This window comes from Lepidothrix coronata, unplaced genomic scaffold, assembly GCF_001604755.1.
Source record: "Lepidothrix coronata isolate B3197 unplaced genomic scaffold, Lepidothrix_coronata-1.0 Scaffold2, whole genome shotgun sequence".
NCBI lineage: Eukaryota > Metazoa > Chordata > Aves > Passeriformes > Pipridae > Lepidothrix > Lepidothrix coronata.
Window position 1 is genome coordinate 11,346,185 of NW_016690182.1, and position 13,542 is coordinate 11,359,726.

At 38.2% G+C, this 13,542-nt stretch overlaps 1 protein-coding gene across 3 annotated transcripts in view; it reads right to left on the reverse strand.

Annotated features, from left to right (window-relative positions):
- The window catches only part of LOC108497536 (connector enhancer of kinase suppressor of ras 2-like), a 169,936-nt gene that overhangs the window by 50,340 nt on the left and 106,054 nt on the right, over window positions 1-13,542 (reverse strand). For all 3 annotated transcript variants that reach the window (XM_017815215.1, XM_017815219.1, XM_017815222.1), the window contains 3 exons: window positions 12,786-12,845; window positions 9,041-9,109; window positions 94-240 (listed from right to left, as the gene is read on the reverse strand). In XM_017815215.1, the coding sequence (XP_017670704.1) occupies window positions 94-240; window positions 9,041-9,109; window positions 12,786-12,845 (276 nt within the window). The remainder of the gene's footprint in view (window positions 1-93; window positions 241-9,040; window positions 9,110-12,785; window positions 12,846-13,542) is intronic.

The window sequence follows — 13,542 nt, forward strand, 5'->3', positions numbered from 1 at the left end:
GAGACTTGTTCCTTTCACGGGAAGGAAAAATGCCAGTGTTTTCTCAGGAATAAAGGATTTAGCACGACACCAGAGTTCCAACAGCTGCCTTACCTGCAGTGCAAGAGGCTTCCACCTGACATTCTTCAGAAGGGCAGGAGCAGAGACCAGGGTGTTCTGAGGACGTTTTTTCAAGGTTAAAATCACTCCATTTGGGTCTTCCCACAGTGCATTTACCAGGTTCTTTAACTGCCAGCCAACCTAAGGAAAAATTCCATAACTGAATTTTGAAAACTTTCTGTTTAACCTGAGATGTGAAGAACATATGTTAACCAAAAAGGCCTGTTACAGCCTGTCTTTGCAAACATTAGCAGTTTTTATAAACTCTGTCTGATTCCTCCTGTTGGACTGAAATGATGCTGCTGAAGCTGGGTTTTTATAATTTTTTTAGTTCTGTTTCTCAGCAAAATAAGGCAGAAGTGAACACTGTTTCCCTTTTGATCATTTGTGAGATCACTGAGCACTTTAAATCATAAGATGAGAATTAGAAGTCATGTTACAACAACATATGTAACAGCTGTAAGACCCTAAAAGGAGATAAATAGTCATTTATAGATTTATCTATACAGCCCCTGGACACAGCTGAGTCACCAACTCACTATTGATTGCAAACAGAGCCATAAAAAAGGACATCACTGGTACTGAAAGGGAAAAAAAATACTTAGAGACATTTCTTAATCTTCTTGATTACTCAAATATTAATTTACCATGAATTATTTACACATGAAAACAGAAAAAAAATATTTTTTAGGGCTTTCCTTTTTCCCCCCTCCCTTTTCTGTCCCAGACATGGCAGATTTTTACAGTGGTAATAAATGGCCACAGTAAAGAACCTGCCATAAATGTTATGGTCATCACAAGTCCTGGTGTTGAGCAGGAATGGGAATGCAGCATCCACACAGCAGTTTTCCAGACACAACCTTCCTGAGGCCAATTACAGCCACCTTAAAGTGAAGATTTCAGAACAAAAATCTTTGGAAATCCAAGAGCAGGAACTGTTCAAATTTATGCCAGTCAGTGCTGTTGTATCTGCTGTGCTTTTTGGCTGTGTTTGATCTCTCAGAGTTCACTGGAACCTCTTTTTTCTTTTTTTTTTTGCTAAAATTAACGAGTCAGTCATAAATTTACCCTCCTGAGAAAAATATGTATTCCCACTGCTATTAAAAACCAAGAAAATAAAATATTTAGGTGCTCAGAAACAGAGTAGTCTACATATATCTCCATGTTATATATTTATAGATATAGCTATATGTAGGTATAGTTTATAATTATATAGGTATAGTTTATAATTACTTCCTCTTAATGGAAGATAATATCTGATTACACATAAAAGTGGCCTCCAGTCTGTGCTGTGTTTGTAACAGGACAGAGGCTCTATTTTTTTTCCTTTTACTCAATTCTAGAAATGAAAAGGAACTCCTTCTGATTTTTATAGATTGCTGTAATTTTCAGATTGCTGAAATCTTTAGAGTTCCATGAGCTCCTTTTAGAAAAGAGTGATAAATAATTAAGTTAACGATAAATTATTCCAATGAGAACCTTAATGACAAAACCATTAAATCCCAAGATCTATTAGAGAAGAGTCTGCAGTCATTACTACTGGGTGATGATAAAATGCTCTTAGGAATTTGGACATGTTATTATAAATTGTATTACTAAAAATACCTTTGGAAAAAAGGAAGCCATTACAGTGGATTAAAAATCTCAGTTGAAAACCAGTCCTTGAGACAGATTTTGACATTTGCTCTTGAAGAATCAGTCTTTAAAGCAATTACCAACTTCCAGCTATGGTGAGATGGATTCACTAAAAGGGTATTTTGCTCCTTTAAGATTTTTGGCACAAACATTCAGTCAATCAGATGCTACAACATGAGTTAAAATATTTCAGCAGTGAAAGTTAAATTAAAATTTGACTAATGAAAAAAAGGCTAATATGATACTTTCTTTTTTATTTTCCTGCCTAAAAGAAATTGGATGCTAATTTAGATGCTAAATATGGAATAAACCCAGAAGAATGTCAAAGAAGTCCCTGAAAATCGTCAGACAGGCAGAAGTTTAAAATTTTGCTGGTTTACTCTTAGGATTGCTCTAATCATTCATTTTAATTTGTTTGTACATCCTCAGTGTGGAAAGAAGGGCTCTAGGAAAAAAAAAAACCACCTGTGTACTTCTATCTATATTAAAGAATTTTTTAGTTTTCTCATAGAAATAAAGTGGAAAATTAAGAATATATCAACTTCAAAAATGATAGTTCCAAAAATATTAATCCCTCCGACAGTAAATTTCTTTACCAGAAAAGTCCAAAATGCTGTGGTAATTTTGTAGAACTAAACCTGATAATTTTCCACACCTAAACCTGATAATTTTGTGTTCCTAAACCCGATAATTTTGTAGCTGGGATTGCATAACTATTATGTTCAGAAAAACATAACTCACTTTCATTAACCAACAGTAAAAAAGTGTTTCCTAGTTCTCCAATATCTTCTTTAGATTCTCTCTATAATGACTTTGTTCCTTCTCATTCAGAAGATCTGGATTTGCATGGATGGGATTTGGGATGCATCTTACCAGCAATAGGGATTTCAGCATTTTTATAAATCCAAACTCTGTTCATGCTGGGCAAGCACCTTTTTTTTCCTTTTTAGAAATAAAGTCTACCTGGCCAGTGATGACTCACTGAGGATTTGTATGAAAAACAAACTAATGCCAAAAATTCCTGATGCTACAGACACACAAAAAAAAGCCTGAAGAAAACGCAGGCTGGTGCATTTGGGGGTGTCTGCAGAGGCATGAAGTGCATGATACACTTATCTACTAAAAGGAACTGAAAAAGCAGCTGAACTGGTGAACGTGGTGATGTTTATCACAGGATTCCAGGGCTCTAAACCACCCCAGCACTTACTCACCTCCACACCAATTCCAAAATACGTTGTACATATTTGCTAGGGCACAAATTTAGAAGGGAAATTTAGCTCAGGTAGTGGAACCAGGGGTGCAGAGTGGATAGAGGACATCTGTTCCTTCCTCTGCTTGCCCTCAGAATCCTGGGGACAGGGCAGGGATGTGGTTCCCCAGTTCCTTCAGTGCCTTATCAAACCCTATGAGGACTCTGAAGAATGCAAAGGTTCACTCAGAGCACTCCCAGGGGGAAGGCAGGTTACACCTTCATTTGTTTGGGAGACTTGTGCCTGTTCTGTTCACTGTATTACCTGCCAGCTTTAATCTTACCTGGGGTGGAGAGAGACAGAGGGATTTAAACTAACAGGAATTTGAAAGCTCCCTCGTTAGGCATTTGGTCTGGAAATCAATCGTGCAGAATATTTCCTAAATATTTAGCTCGTATGGTACTGCACAGCACCTGAAAACAAGGAATTCTGCTCTGACTGCAGTAACCCCTTCCATGAACCAGGACAGATGTTTCCCCTCAAGACTCTTCAAATACATAAGCAAAGCCATCTGGATGTTTACTCAAACCTCCAAAATTTGACCTCTTTTCTTGTTTGCATTAAAAAACCCCTCAAAACAGCAACTTGTGTAAACTCAACTTTTTTGTTAAGGAAGCAGACTATCATCCTTTCTTATTTTAAGTCTGTAATTCACTTTGTATCTTTAGGGAATTAATCAAGGGAACTGGTTTGATTAACATGGAAATCAGAAATTATTATTAGCCAAAAATGTGCTGGAAGATCATAAGACTTTTCTGTCACTGAAGGGGAAGCTCGTCATTAACACCTGTAGCTGATTCACCCTTATTAATATTCTGTCTGTTCCCAACAATAATTGATGGTGGAAAACCAAATGTTCTCCCATTATCTTACATAGTTATTTTCATTAACTAATGGAGCAACACGGCAAGAATCCAAGCAGCAGCAAGATGTACTACTGGAAGACTTGCTTTACTAAGCCTTTTTGAAAGGCAGAATCTGGAGAATAAGTAACATGTGGCACTTTGTTTGGAAACAGAAGGACATCTTTTGGGGAAAGAAGCTGTAATTCTCATGACATCTTTTGTCCTTTTTTTTTTTTTTCCTGTTTGTATTTCACAACACCCAGTGTGCTGAAACACAGATGGTGTGACCTGGCACTGCATTTACAGATTTACCTCCACCTAAAATGAGCTCTCATTAGGACTCAAATTTACAATTCAACCATACACTGAGGGTATTAATTCAATAACTATCTTAACTCCAATAAATCAGTGCTGAAATTATTTCATTGTGATCAGCTCTTGACACACTTAATTTCAAGGATGTAATTTGACAACGAATGGTATAAAAGGGCTGCTGGATCACGTATTTAGAATCACAGAATATTCTAGGTTGGAAGGGACATTTAAAGGTCATCCAGTCCCATCCCCTGCCATGGGCAGGGACACCTTCCACTAGCCCAGGTTGCCCCAAGCCCCGTCCAACCTGGCCTTGGACACTTCCAGGGATCCAGGGGCAGCCACAGCTTCTCTGGACAACCTGTGCCAGGGCCTCCCCCCGGCTCACAGCCAAGAATTCCTTCCTTATACATGGTCTAAATCTCCCCCTTTTCAGTATAAAGCCTTTGCATCTTGTCCCACTACAACAGGCCCTCCTAAAAAACCTGTCCCCATCTTTCTTCAAGCACTGAAAGCACAACATCCATCAGTTCAGGGAACAACCTCGTCCAGTGAGAAAATGCAACTGTTTTAGTTAAACTGTTCTCTTTACCTATTTAAAGAAAACATAAGAAACATGTAACACAACACATTTATTACAGATATTTCTATGGCTGTTTGCTCTTGCACAATGTTTTATACCATAAAGAGTTATTTCTCTTTCTGGTTTTTATAGTCTCTGCCTGTTAAGAGAAAGTAATTCTGTCTCAGACCTCACTGGCTGGGTTATTCAAACTGAAATCCTTAAATAATTTCTCTTCCTATGAGACAGATGACACATTTGCTCTTTTACCCATTACATTTTTGTAGTGCTCATATCTAACTTAACACCTTTGAGGGCTGTAAATGACCTGCAGATCACACAGTATTTCAGACCAGATATTACTAATGTCAAGACAATGGTATCAAAACTCAGTTTCTCCTGGAAACCTGTTCCTGATTAATTCCAAGTTCATCTTTGCCATTTTCAGTCCCATCAGCTCTCTGGTGCTCAGCTGGTTTGGGATTAATTAATACATTCTGGCTCCTGGACTCTTGCCAGTTGCTCCTAAGTAACATCTACCTTTCAACAGGAATTACTAAAAGCATTATTATTGCTCTCTGTCCTATGAAATAACCTTCAAATCCCAACCCTCAGAAAAAAAGAAAAAAAAAGAAAAAAAAGACAGAGAAAAGTCAGTTTTCCCTACTTTACCAAGCACTTTTCTATACAGAAGTATAGAAGATCTTTCTAAAAAAGAAACCATTCTACAGATGGTCAGGTGGCTAAATCAACACTTGTTTGGATCTCCAATGTTTCTGTTGTCTGACAGATTACCAAAAGTGGAACATCAACACAACTAAAGTTTCATAAATTTATGCTGAAAAATAATCAAATTTACTATTTCAACCAAGCAGTAGAAAATATCCCATCCAAGGAACCCCGAGTCGTAATTGTGAACTCTGCAAACAAAGAAATGCCACAGTGGCATCTTCAGCACTTCTGTATAATTTTTATGAGAGGAAATAAAAATCCACAATGCACAGGCAGAAATAGTGCCTGTTGTTATTGCAGGGAAAAATAAAGAGTCAGGGTGGCAGCAATTTAGAATGTATAACTTATTTTTAAAGTTTCTTACGCTTTTTTTTATTAAAATCTTAGAAGCAAGAAGAACAAGCAGAAAAGCAAATAAGGAAATTGGATAATGATTAAATGATCTTAACAGCCAGTGGTGAATCGCCTGATTTAATTAATTTCTTGCTTTAAGTACTATTATTTTTTCTTTGATCTTTACAATTATATTACAGAGTGTTCCTTGGTTAGACCAGATTCCACGTAGTAAGTCTTTTATTTCTAACTCTTTCAATTGTTGCATTATATAATTTGGAAGCAGCTTTCCTTTGATACTTTCTGAACTCTTTTTAACTCTCAACTCCGTTGAAAAGCTGCTTGAAAAGTGAAGTAAAACTTACAAAAGTCTTGTTTTTGTTAATATTTTATTTGTTAATATAACAGGAAAAAAGAGTATAAATATAGCTACCTCCTAACTATCTGATATTTCTTAATAAAGAGAATGCTTTATATAAAAGGAACATATTTCAGGAGCTATTTCAGCACCAAGTTCTGCTCTACCTAGGAATGAGCCCTTCCACTGGGCAGCTACATAACTCTGTGTTAAAAAGGCAGGGTTTTACAGCTGGCAATTTAAAGAGGTTGCTGAGGAGGGTCATGCATTAGGATGACAAACTGGAAGTGCTCAAATTATCCAGCCTACTAAAAAAAGTGATGAGCTAATTTGATTGCATCCTGAAAATACCTAAAAGAGAAACCTGCTCTCCTGCAATTTAATAGATAAAAATATATCAAGATCAAAGGACTGGAAGCTTGTGCCAGACAAATATAGACTACAAATAAAATGACTTTTTTTCCCCCAGCAATGAGAATAATTAACTACCGGAACAATTTATCACAGGTTGTGGGAACATCAATGAAAGTTTTAAAACTCGAATGATCATATTAAATGAGTGAATATGAATTTATCTAGAAAATACGTTGGCCTAGTTCAGTCAAAATCAGATTAAATGATGCCAATAATCAGCTATAAGATTGGAACCTATTAAAAGGAGTTCCATACTTTCTCTACCCGGGGAAGAATTTTCACTAGTGGCAATAGAAAAATTGCTCTATATAATCATCTTCAGAACAGGTTCTTTCAATACATGCTGTGTTGAATGAGATTTATATCTGATAGACTACCAAGATGCCAAAGGAACATCAGTACTATAAAAAGGTCTTTGTTAGGATAACAAAGATAAAATCTTCTCTGGAAAATCTGTAAGACCTCCAGAGATATGCAAGCTCTCTTACTCAGTTGAGCCCCCAGTCATTAATTACAATTGGCTTTCACCTCTTTTTATGAGCTGGTCTTGCTAATATTAAAATATTGATTATGTGGGAATTTAATGAGCTGCTGCCTTTGAATTATCCCAGTCCACTAATGGAAATAATGCTAATTATAAGCATAATATTGATCATCACAAGGGGATAACTTGGGTGAAGGAGGAATGCAGCTAAGTGGAGTTTGCAGCAAGGTGTCCCAGAAGTGACTTAAAGGACACACATGAAGATCTAAGGGGTATTTAAAATATTAACAATTCTAATCCATGAGGGAAAGAGGATTGGACAGACACCTCTGAAACATGCAAACACTCAGTATCAGTCTGTCTTTCCAAAGTCCCAGGGCAGACAGAATGAGGCTTTTCCAGCCATGTCAAAGGAAGAATAAATTTCCAAAAGAAACACGGTGCCATTTATCTCTTCCTTAGCCTGTTATAAACTTCAGAATGAATAATTAATATATTATAGGGCTTTTAGAAAAAAGAGTATTTTATGCCACTTGACTCAGCTGTTGCTCCTGTGTCCTTATCTGGAAAGGGATTACAAGTATCCACCACTTTGAACCTGTTGTAATAACAGCCATGGAAAGAGTCACTGTCCAAAAAGTCAATTCCTGAGTAGTTGAATGTGGGGATTTCACCTATGGGAGTAAAGATTAAATCAGATCTGTCTCTTGAAGAGTGTGTTTAATGGAGAAAGTCAGTCTAATACATATTTCAACTTGTAACTATGACAACTCCTAGAACCTCTTTCATACAGATAAGAGCTGTGTGTTGCATTAACATTTAAAGTATAAATGAATAAGTTATACTTCTTTTCAAGGGAAAATATTTGCTCTCTAATCATAAGATTTTAATAGTCAGCCTTTCATATTCCCACTTCACACAAGTGACAGACAGAAAGAGATTTCTTAATTTTGCAGCAGCTCTGTCTGGAGATGGGGTTCAGCAGGACAAAGCTAAATGGCTCAATTAGAAGTTTATTAGGAAGTTATCGTGGTCATTGTCACAATGCTGCTCGTGCCTAAGAAGTAATAAATGCCAGTGTTCCTTTCACCTGTAGCTCCAGCAGCACTGCTCCCATTCCTCTGCCACACAGAGTTATTTGTTTTAAAAGGCACAGTCTCTATGACTTCAGACAGCACAGGACAAAATCTGACTGCATTTTTTTCCAGTAATCATCAGCTTTGGAGCCAACATCAGTTATAAGGAGCAGCTTGTGTCACCACAAAACAGGAAAAAATATAATCATTCAGCCTTGGGTGAGACTCTTAGAGAGGCACTCTGAGAGGCCTTTAGAGCTCAATTACAAATAATTCGATCTATACAAATAATAAATTATTGTTAAATTAATAAATATATTTTTCCTTACCTGCAGTACACAATACAGCTCACGGTTGTGGAAGGAATGCAACAGTGGACATGTTTAAACGTATTGAAATATTACATTGCAATACCTGAGGCTCAGCATACACTTCTGTATACATGTGCTTATGTGCATCTTAAAAATAAATCCTCTTGCAAGGATTCACAGACCTAAAACTGACAGATTTCTATCAACACTTTAATAATTTTTACATTTTCCCCCCAACAGATTCGAATACATGGCGGTTACAGCACTTCTGCATTATTTATCTGACTCCTGCATTAAACAGAATGCAAAATTCTGATTAAGAGGAAAAGTTAAACCAGCTGGCATATGCATAATGAGAAGCCTAAGAAATTCAAGGAAATATTCTGGGATCTCCTTATACAAAGAGTAAGATGTTGAACAGCAGCTGTGCAAAATGGAAATTTGGCTTAATCCTTCCAGGCTGGTAACAGCCTCAGCTTGTGCCTTTAAGCAAAGCAGTGGATATGAAGTTTTAAAAGACATAAATAATAATATAGTTGGGCAAAGTTACCTTCCAAGAAGAACTATTACCTTTTCAGCAGTGGGAATAGGCAAAGCCTGCAGGACAGAATTTCCAAAATACTTACCACAGTCTGATGGTTGACCTGGATCACCTCATCACCAGCATGGATTTTCTTACACTGGTCAGCAGGAGACTAAGGACAAGAGAGAATAAGTAACTTTACATGGAGAGCGTGGAGGGGGAAGTAAAAGAGTAAGAACTAAACCAATAAATGCTGAAGGCAAGAAAGCTGTGCTGAAAGTCTTATTGCTATGAAATAATTGATCATATTTATGAAAACTGTATTTATAAGGAACAGTGTTTTTCCTGGTCACATTCAATGAAGTAATCTAGAATTCCACTGCCATTTTTGACTGGTGGAACTATTCCATCTCGTTTACCTCAGCAGTCCCAATCTTGCTGGGGATACACTGGGTGAATTTAGATTCCAGGGAAGGAAACCTTTAAAGTCAACAATCACAGGGCTGGACCAGCTGTGGTGGAACAGAAAAGCAGGTCTGTCCTTTATAGAGCAGTTTTACTGCTCGGGTGCACTGAGGGTACTCAGCAAGTGCAGAGTATTTACACCTTCAAACCCAGCTCCAGCACTACCAGGACAGCAGATTCACCATTTGGACACAGATGGATAATGTCAGCAATAGACTTGCTCTTCAAAAGATTTGATGTACACAAACACACACAATTCTATATACACTATTCACATAATTTTGGGATCACTGAGCTGACAAAACTCCCTTATTCTAAATATAGCTTCTTCTGATCACATTAAAGTGGATTAAAAGCCATTGAAGAGCACTCGAACATGGCCAACTGCTATTTAACAACTAATTTTTAGATGCTTTAATGAAACCAGCTCTTAAATGTGTAGGACAAATCCGTAGGGCATTCAGGAGAGGAGCAGCCAGGGCGTGCAGGGGATCAGCAGTGACCCTCGGGAGCAGGGAGCTGAGAATTCCAGGCAATTTGCTGGCACTGTGATGAGCTCACAAGAGTGTTCTACTGACACAGAGTACACAACTTGGCAGTCAAGAGAAAACAACCAGGAAAGAATTAAAGAGCTGAGACATCACCTTGAGAGATAAATCCCACTGGAAATTAGCTACTAATGAAGTAGACCAGTAGAAAGGTTGAATGTTTACTTGCTAGATATGGGGTCAGAGAGAGGAGAGGACACACTGTCCCTTCTCAAACAGTGCAGAAACATTTAAAGCAAAATGCTCTTTGAATAACAGTTCAAATTCTCTGTCCAGGTAAAGAAGAAAAGCAGAAAAAGAGCCACTTGTGGCTACAGAGAATTGCTTGGCTCTAATGCTGTCGAAGTTGTTACTCAAAGAAAGGAGTTACGCTACCAAAATTTAGTTGAGTGCCTGGATGTCTTTTGGAGCCAGCATCTAACATAAATTGTTAAACACAATAAGCACAAGAGCCAGGTGTCAATGCCAAGGAAGGAAAGATTTATCTGAAGTAAATGTGATGTGTCGACACTCGGTGTGTACCAATCCTGACTTCCAGGAAACAGGCAAGAGCTCTTCAGCTGCACTGCCTTCAACCCAAAATCCCACCCATCCCTTTTGTGGATGCAGATTAAAAACATAAGATAAACAAATAAAAGGAACAAAGACAAGAGGAGACAATACAACAAAACCCCCAAATTACCACCGGGAAGAAAATGACTGCAGTGATTCCTGAATTAAACGCAAAGAGACTCCTCTCTGAGGGGGTCAAAGAGCTCGGGGACAGTGGCACCTGCTGCCTGGTGAACAGGCACTGCAGAGAGCACAGCTGTGGAGAGCAGGAAACCTCAGGCATTGTTCACCCAGGAAAACCCCAGCCAAGAGGGCAAAGAGCCAGTGGCTGACACAGCGATTCCAAGGGTGTCACAGGTGCTGTTCCAAGCACAGCTTTTTCCTTTGGCCTGCTGCTCGTTTGCCATTCCCAACCTCCCTGTGCCCAACACGAGCTGCATTCCAACTCCTCACCAGCTTGGCTTTCAGAAGGGCTTTGGTCATTCCAGCCTGGAGCTAAGCCCTGGTCATTGGAGTCACCTCCTGCCACCTGAGTCCTTCTGCATTAAAGGAAACAGGATTTCACCTGCACATTTTACAGGATGATGTGAAGAACCACCCGGCTCACAGTCGCCTTCTCCTTTCAGCGGCAGAATTTTGGCTGACTGCTCTTTTGCACGGGACTAAACATGGAACAGAAATATTTCTAGAATTCAACATCAATACCAACTTGATTGCTTTAAATGGTGAGCAAGGTGAGCAGGAAACTGCAGTGAACACCACCATTCCTGCTGTTTAACTTCAGCTGATGTGAGGTAGAAAAGCAAAGGCCTGGCTCTTTCTCTTTTTAGCTCCTTTCCTGACTTGGATGAGGCTGAGCTAATTAAACACTGGCTCTGAGGTCAATTATCCCTTCAAAAGGAATGAAAAATCAATTTGCTGAAACACCAGAAATTAAAGGTCTTTGAAGCTGGTTTATCTGCACATGTGATTACACTTCCAGCAAAAACAAAAAAGCAACTTCTGCTGGTGGTGTCCTGTCAAAAAGTTTTGGTAGTCAAAATAAAAATAAAAATTTTAGTGGCTGCCAACTTAGTAACTTTTTCTGTGAATTTCAATTATAAAGATATAAATATTTTCTCTACCAACTGCATTATATTTCTGAAATTAATTAGAATTACAGTAAAAAACTGGATTAATTACAGCATGAGTAATTCATTCTATGAACATAATCTGTCCAACATAATCAAGATAGATCATTCATAATTTCCAGGACTCATGATACACATGCAGTTATTTAAAGACTTCTAAATGTTGCCAGTGGTGACAATATAAACAAGCAAACAGATTTTAAGTTTGATTTGCATTAGAATTGTCTTCCCAAATTGTGACATACAAATCATGAGGCTTCCCATGGGTTTGCACTGCCAAAGCCCACATGATGCAACATTGTTCAATATACAGAAGTCAAAGAGGACAAAACATGACACATGAAGCTCACCCACATGGGCCAGCCAGGATTTCCATCTTTGCCCACCTGCCCAGTGCCCATTTCACATTCCCTGAGTGTCAGCAGTTCGAAATTTCAATATTAGCTTTGTAAAACCTAAACTTGTCGTTTCCCCGGCTCTCCCCTGTTAAACAGCCCCGAGCCTGAACGAGAACAGTGTGACTAAAAGCTTAGATGAAAACCAGAAGGGCCTTGTTATGAAGCCTGTCACAGTAATTAGATTGCAGCAGTTGAAGTCAATTTATTTTTTTCACATTTCTAATTATGAATTGCACGTTAAGTAACGGGGAGGATATTTAGAAGCTCCGTCATTCCTCTTGTCACACTGTTCAGTTTTGCTGTGATCTCTCACACTGATCTATGGGTGCTTTTGGTTCAGAGTTGCCTCACAATAAAAATGATCATTAATACATTTTTCTTGATCGTGTCTGCATTTTTACTGCAAATGATGGCAAATATAAAATACAATTTATTTCATATAACAGAAACCATTTGTGCCAGGGAGAACATGGGCATGAATACAATTGGAGAGGTGGATTTGAAGAACCCTTGAGGAGAGAAGTTCAAGAATTTAATATTATTATATTGTTGTTTATAGGTAATTTCAACATAGACACTTTTCTATATCTGTTTTCAAGGGTTACAGTTTTTACAAAAGTAATATATATACATAAAAAAAATTATTAATAAAAACTGGCTTGATTAAAAGCAAGTCTTCATGTTACAAAATGCACTGCACATACCCAGAAAACAATTGTATGCACGATAAAATATTTTACAACAAAGAATCTTACATTTTCAGTTGTTCCTGTGATTACATGGAGTCCATCATATGTTGATTTGATATACATTCCCTGGAAAAAAAAGAGCAGAAAGGGTAATTAATGTTTGCAGGAAACAAATACATGACATCTGCATGATAATTCAAATAGAAGGTTTACTCCAGTCTGAGGCCCATAACATTTGAACAGACTGGAAGGAACGGTGGCCAATTAACATTTGCAAATCTAAGATGAACAAACATTATACATAGCACTGTTTTCTCCCTTAATGCTTTTATTTTATTCCAGAGTTTGTGGACAGAATTGAACACTGAGCATCAGCATAAAGGGTGCCTATTCAGTACCTGAAATATTTAACAGGACCTCTTTTTAGTCCCAGTGACGTGAAAGAATGGGAGGAGCTTTTAAACTTAAATGCCCCATTTTCAGCCAGCCCCTGATCCAGTAAAAACCAAGCCACAGCCTAACTCAGAAAAGACACAAGCCAGGGCTCATATTGCCAATTTATGGAGAAAAACGAGCTTGGTGAACTAACAGGAACTTCGTAATTAGTCCAGCAAGAATTCTGCTTCAAGGAGGTGACTGACAAGATAAAGAGAGGCAGGCAGGGTGGGGATGTGGGGAGCTGTGCACACACACAGAGCCTTCCGTGTCAGGAGCCTCAATTGCTGGTGTGCCTGTGTCTCAGGAGGGAGGTCAGAGCTTCACAGCTCCATGTACCGTGGTTATTCCATCACATCTTGCAGTCTAATTAATCTAATTGGTACAT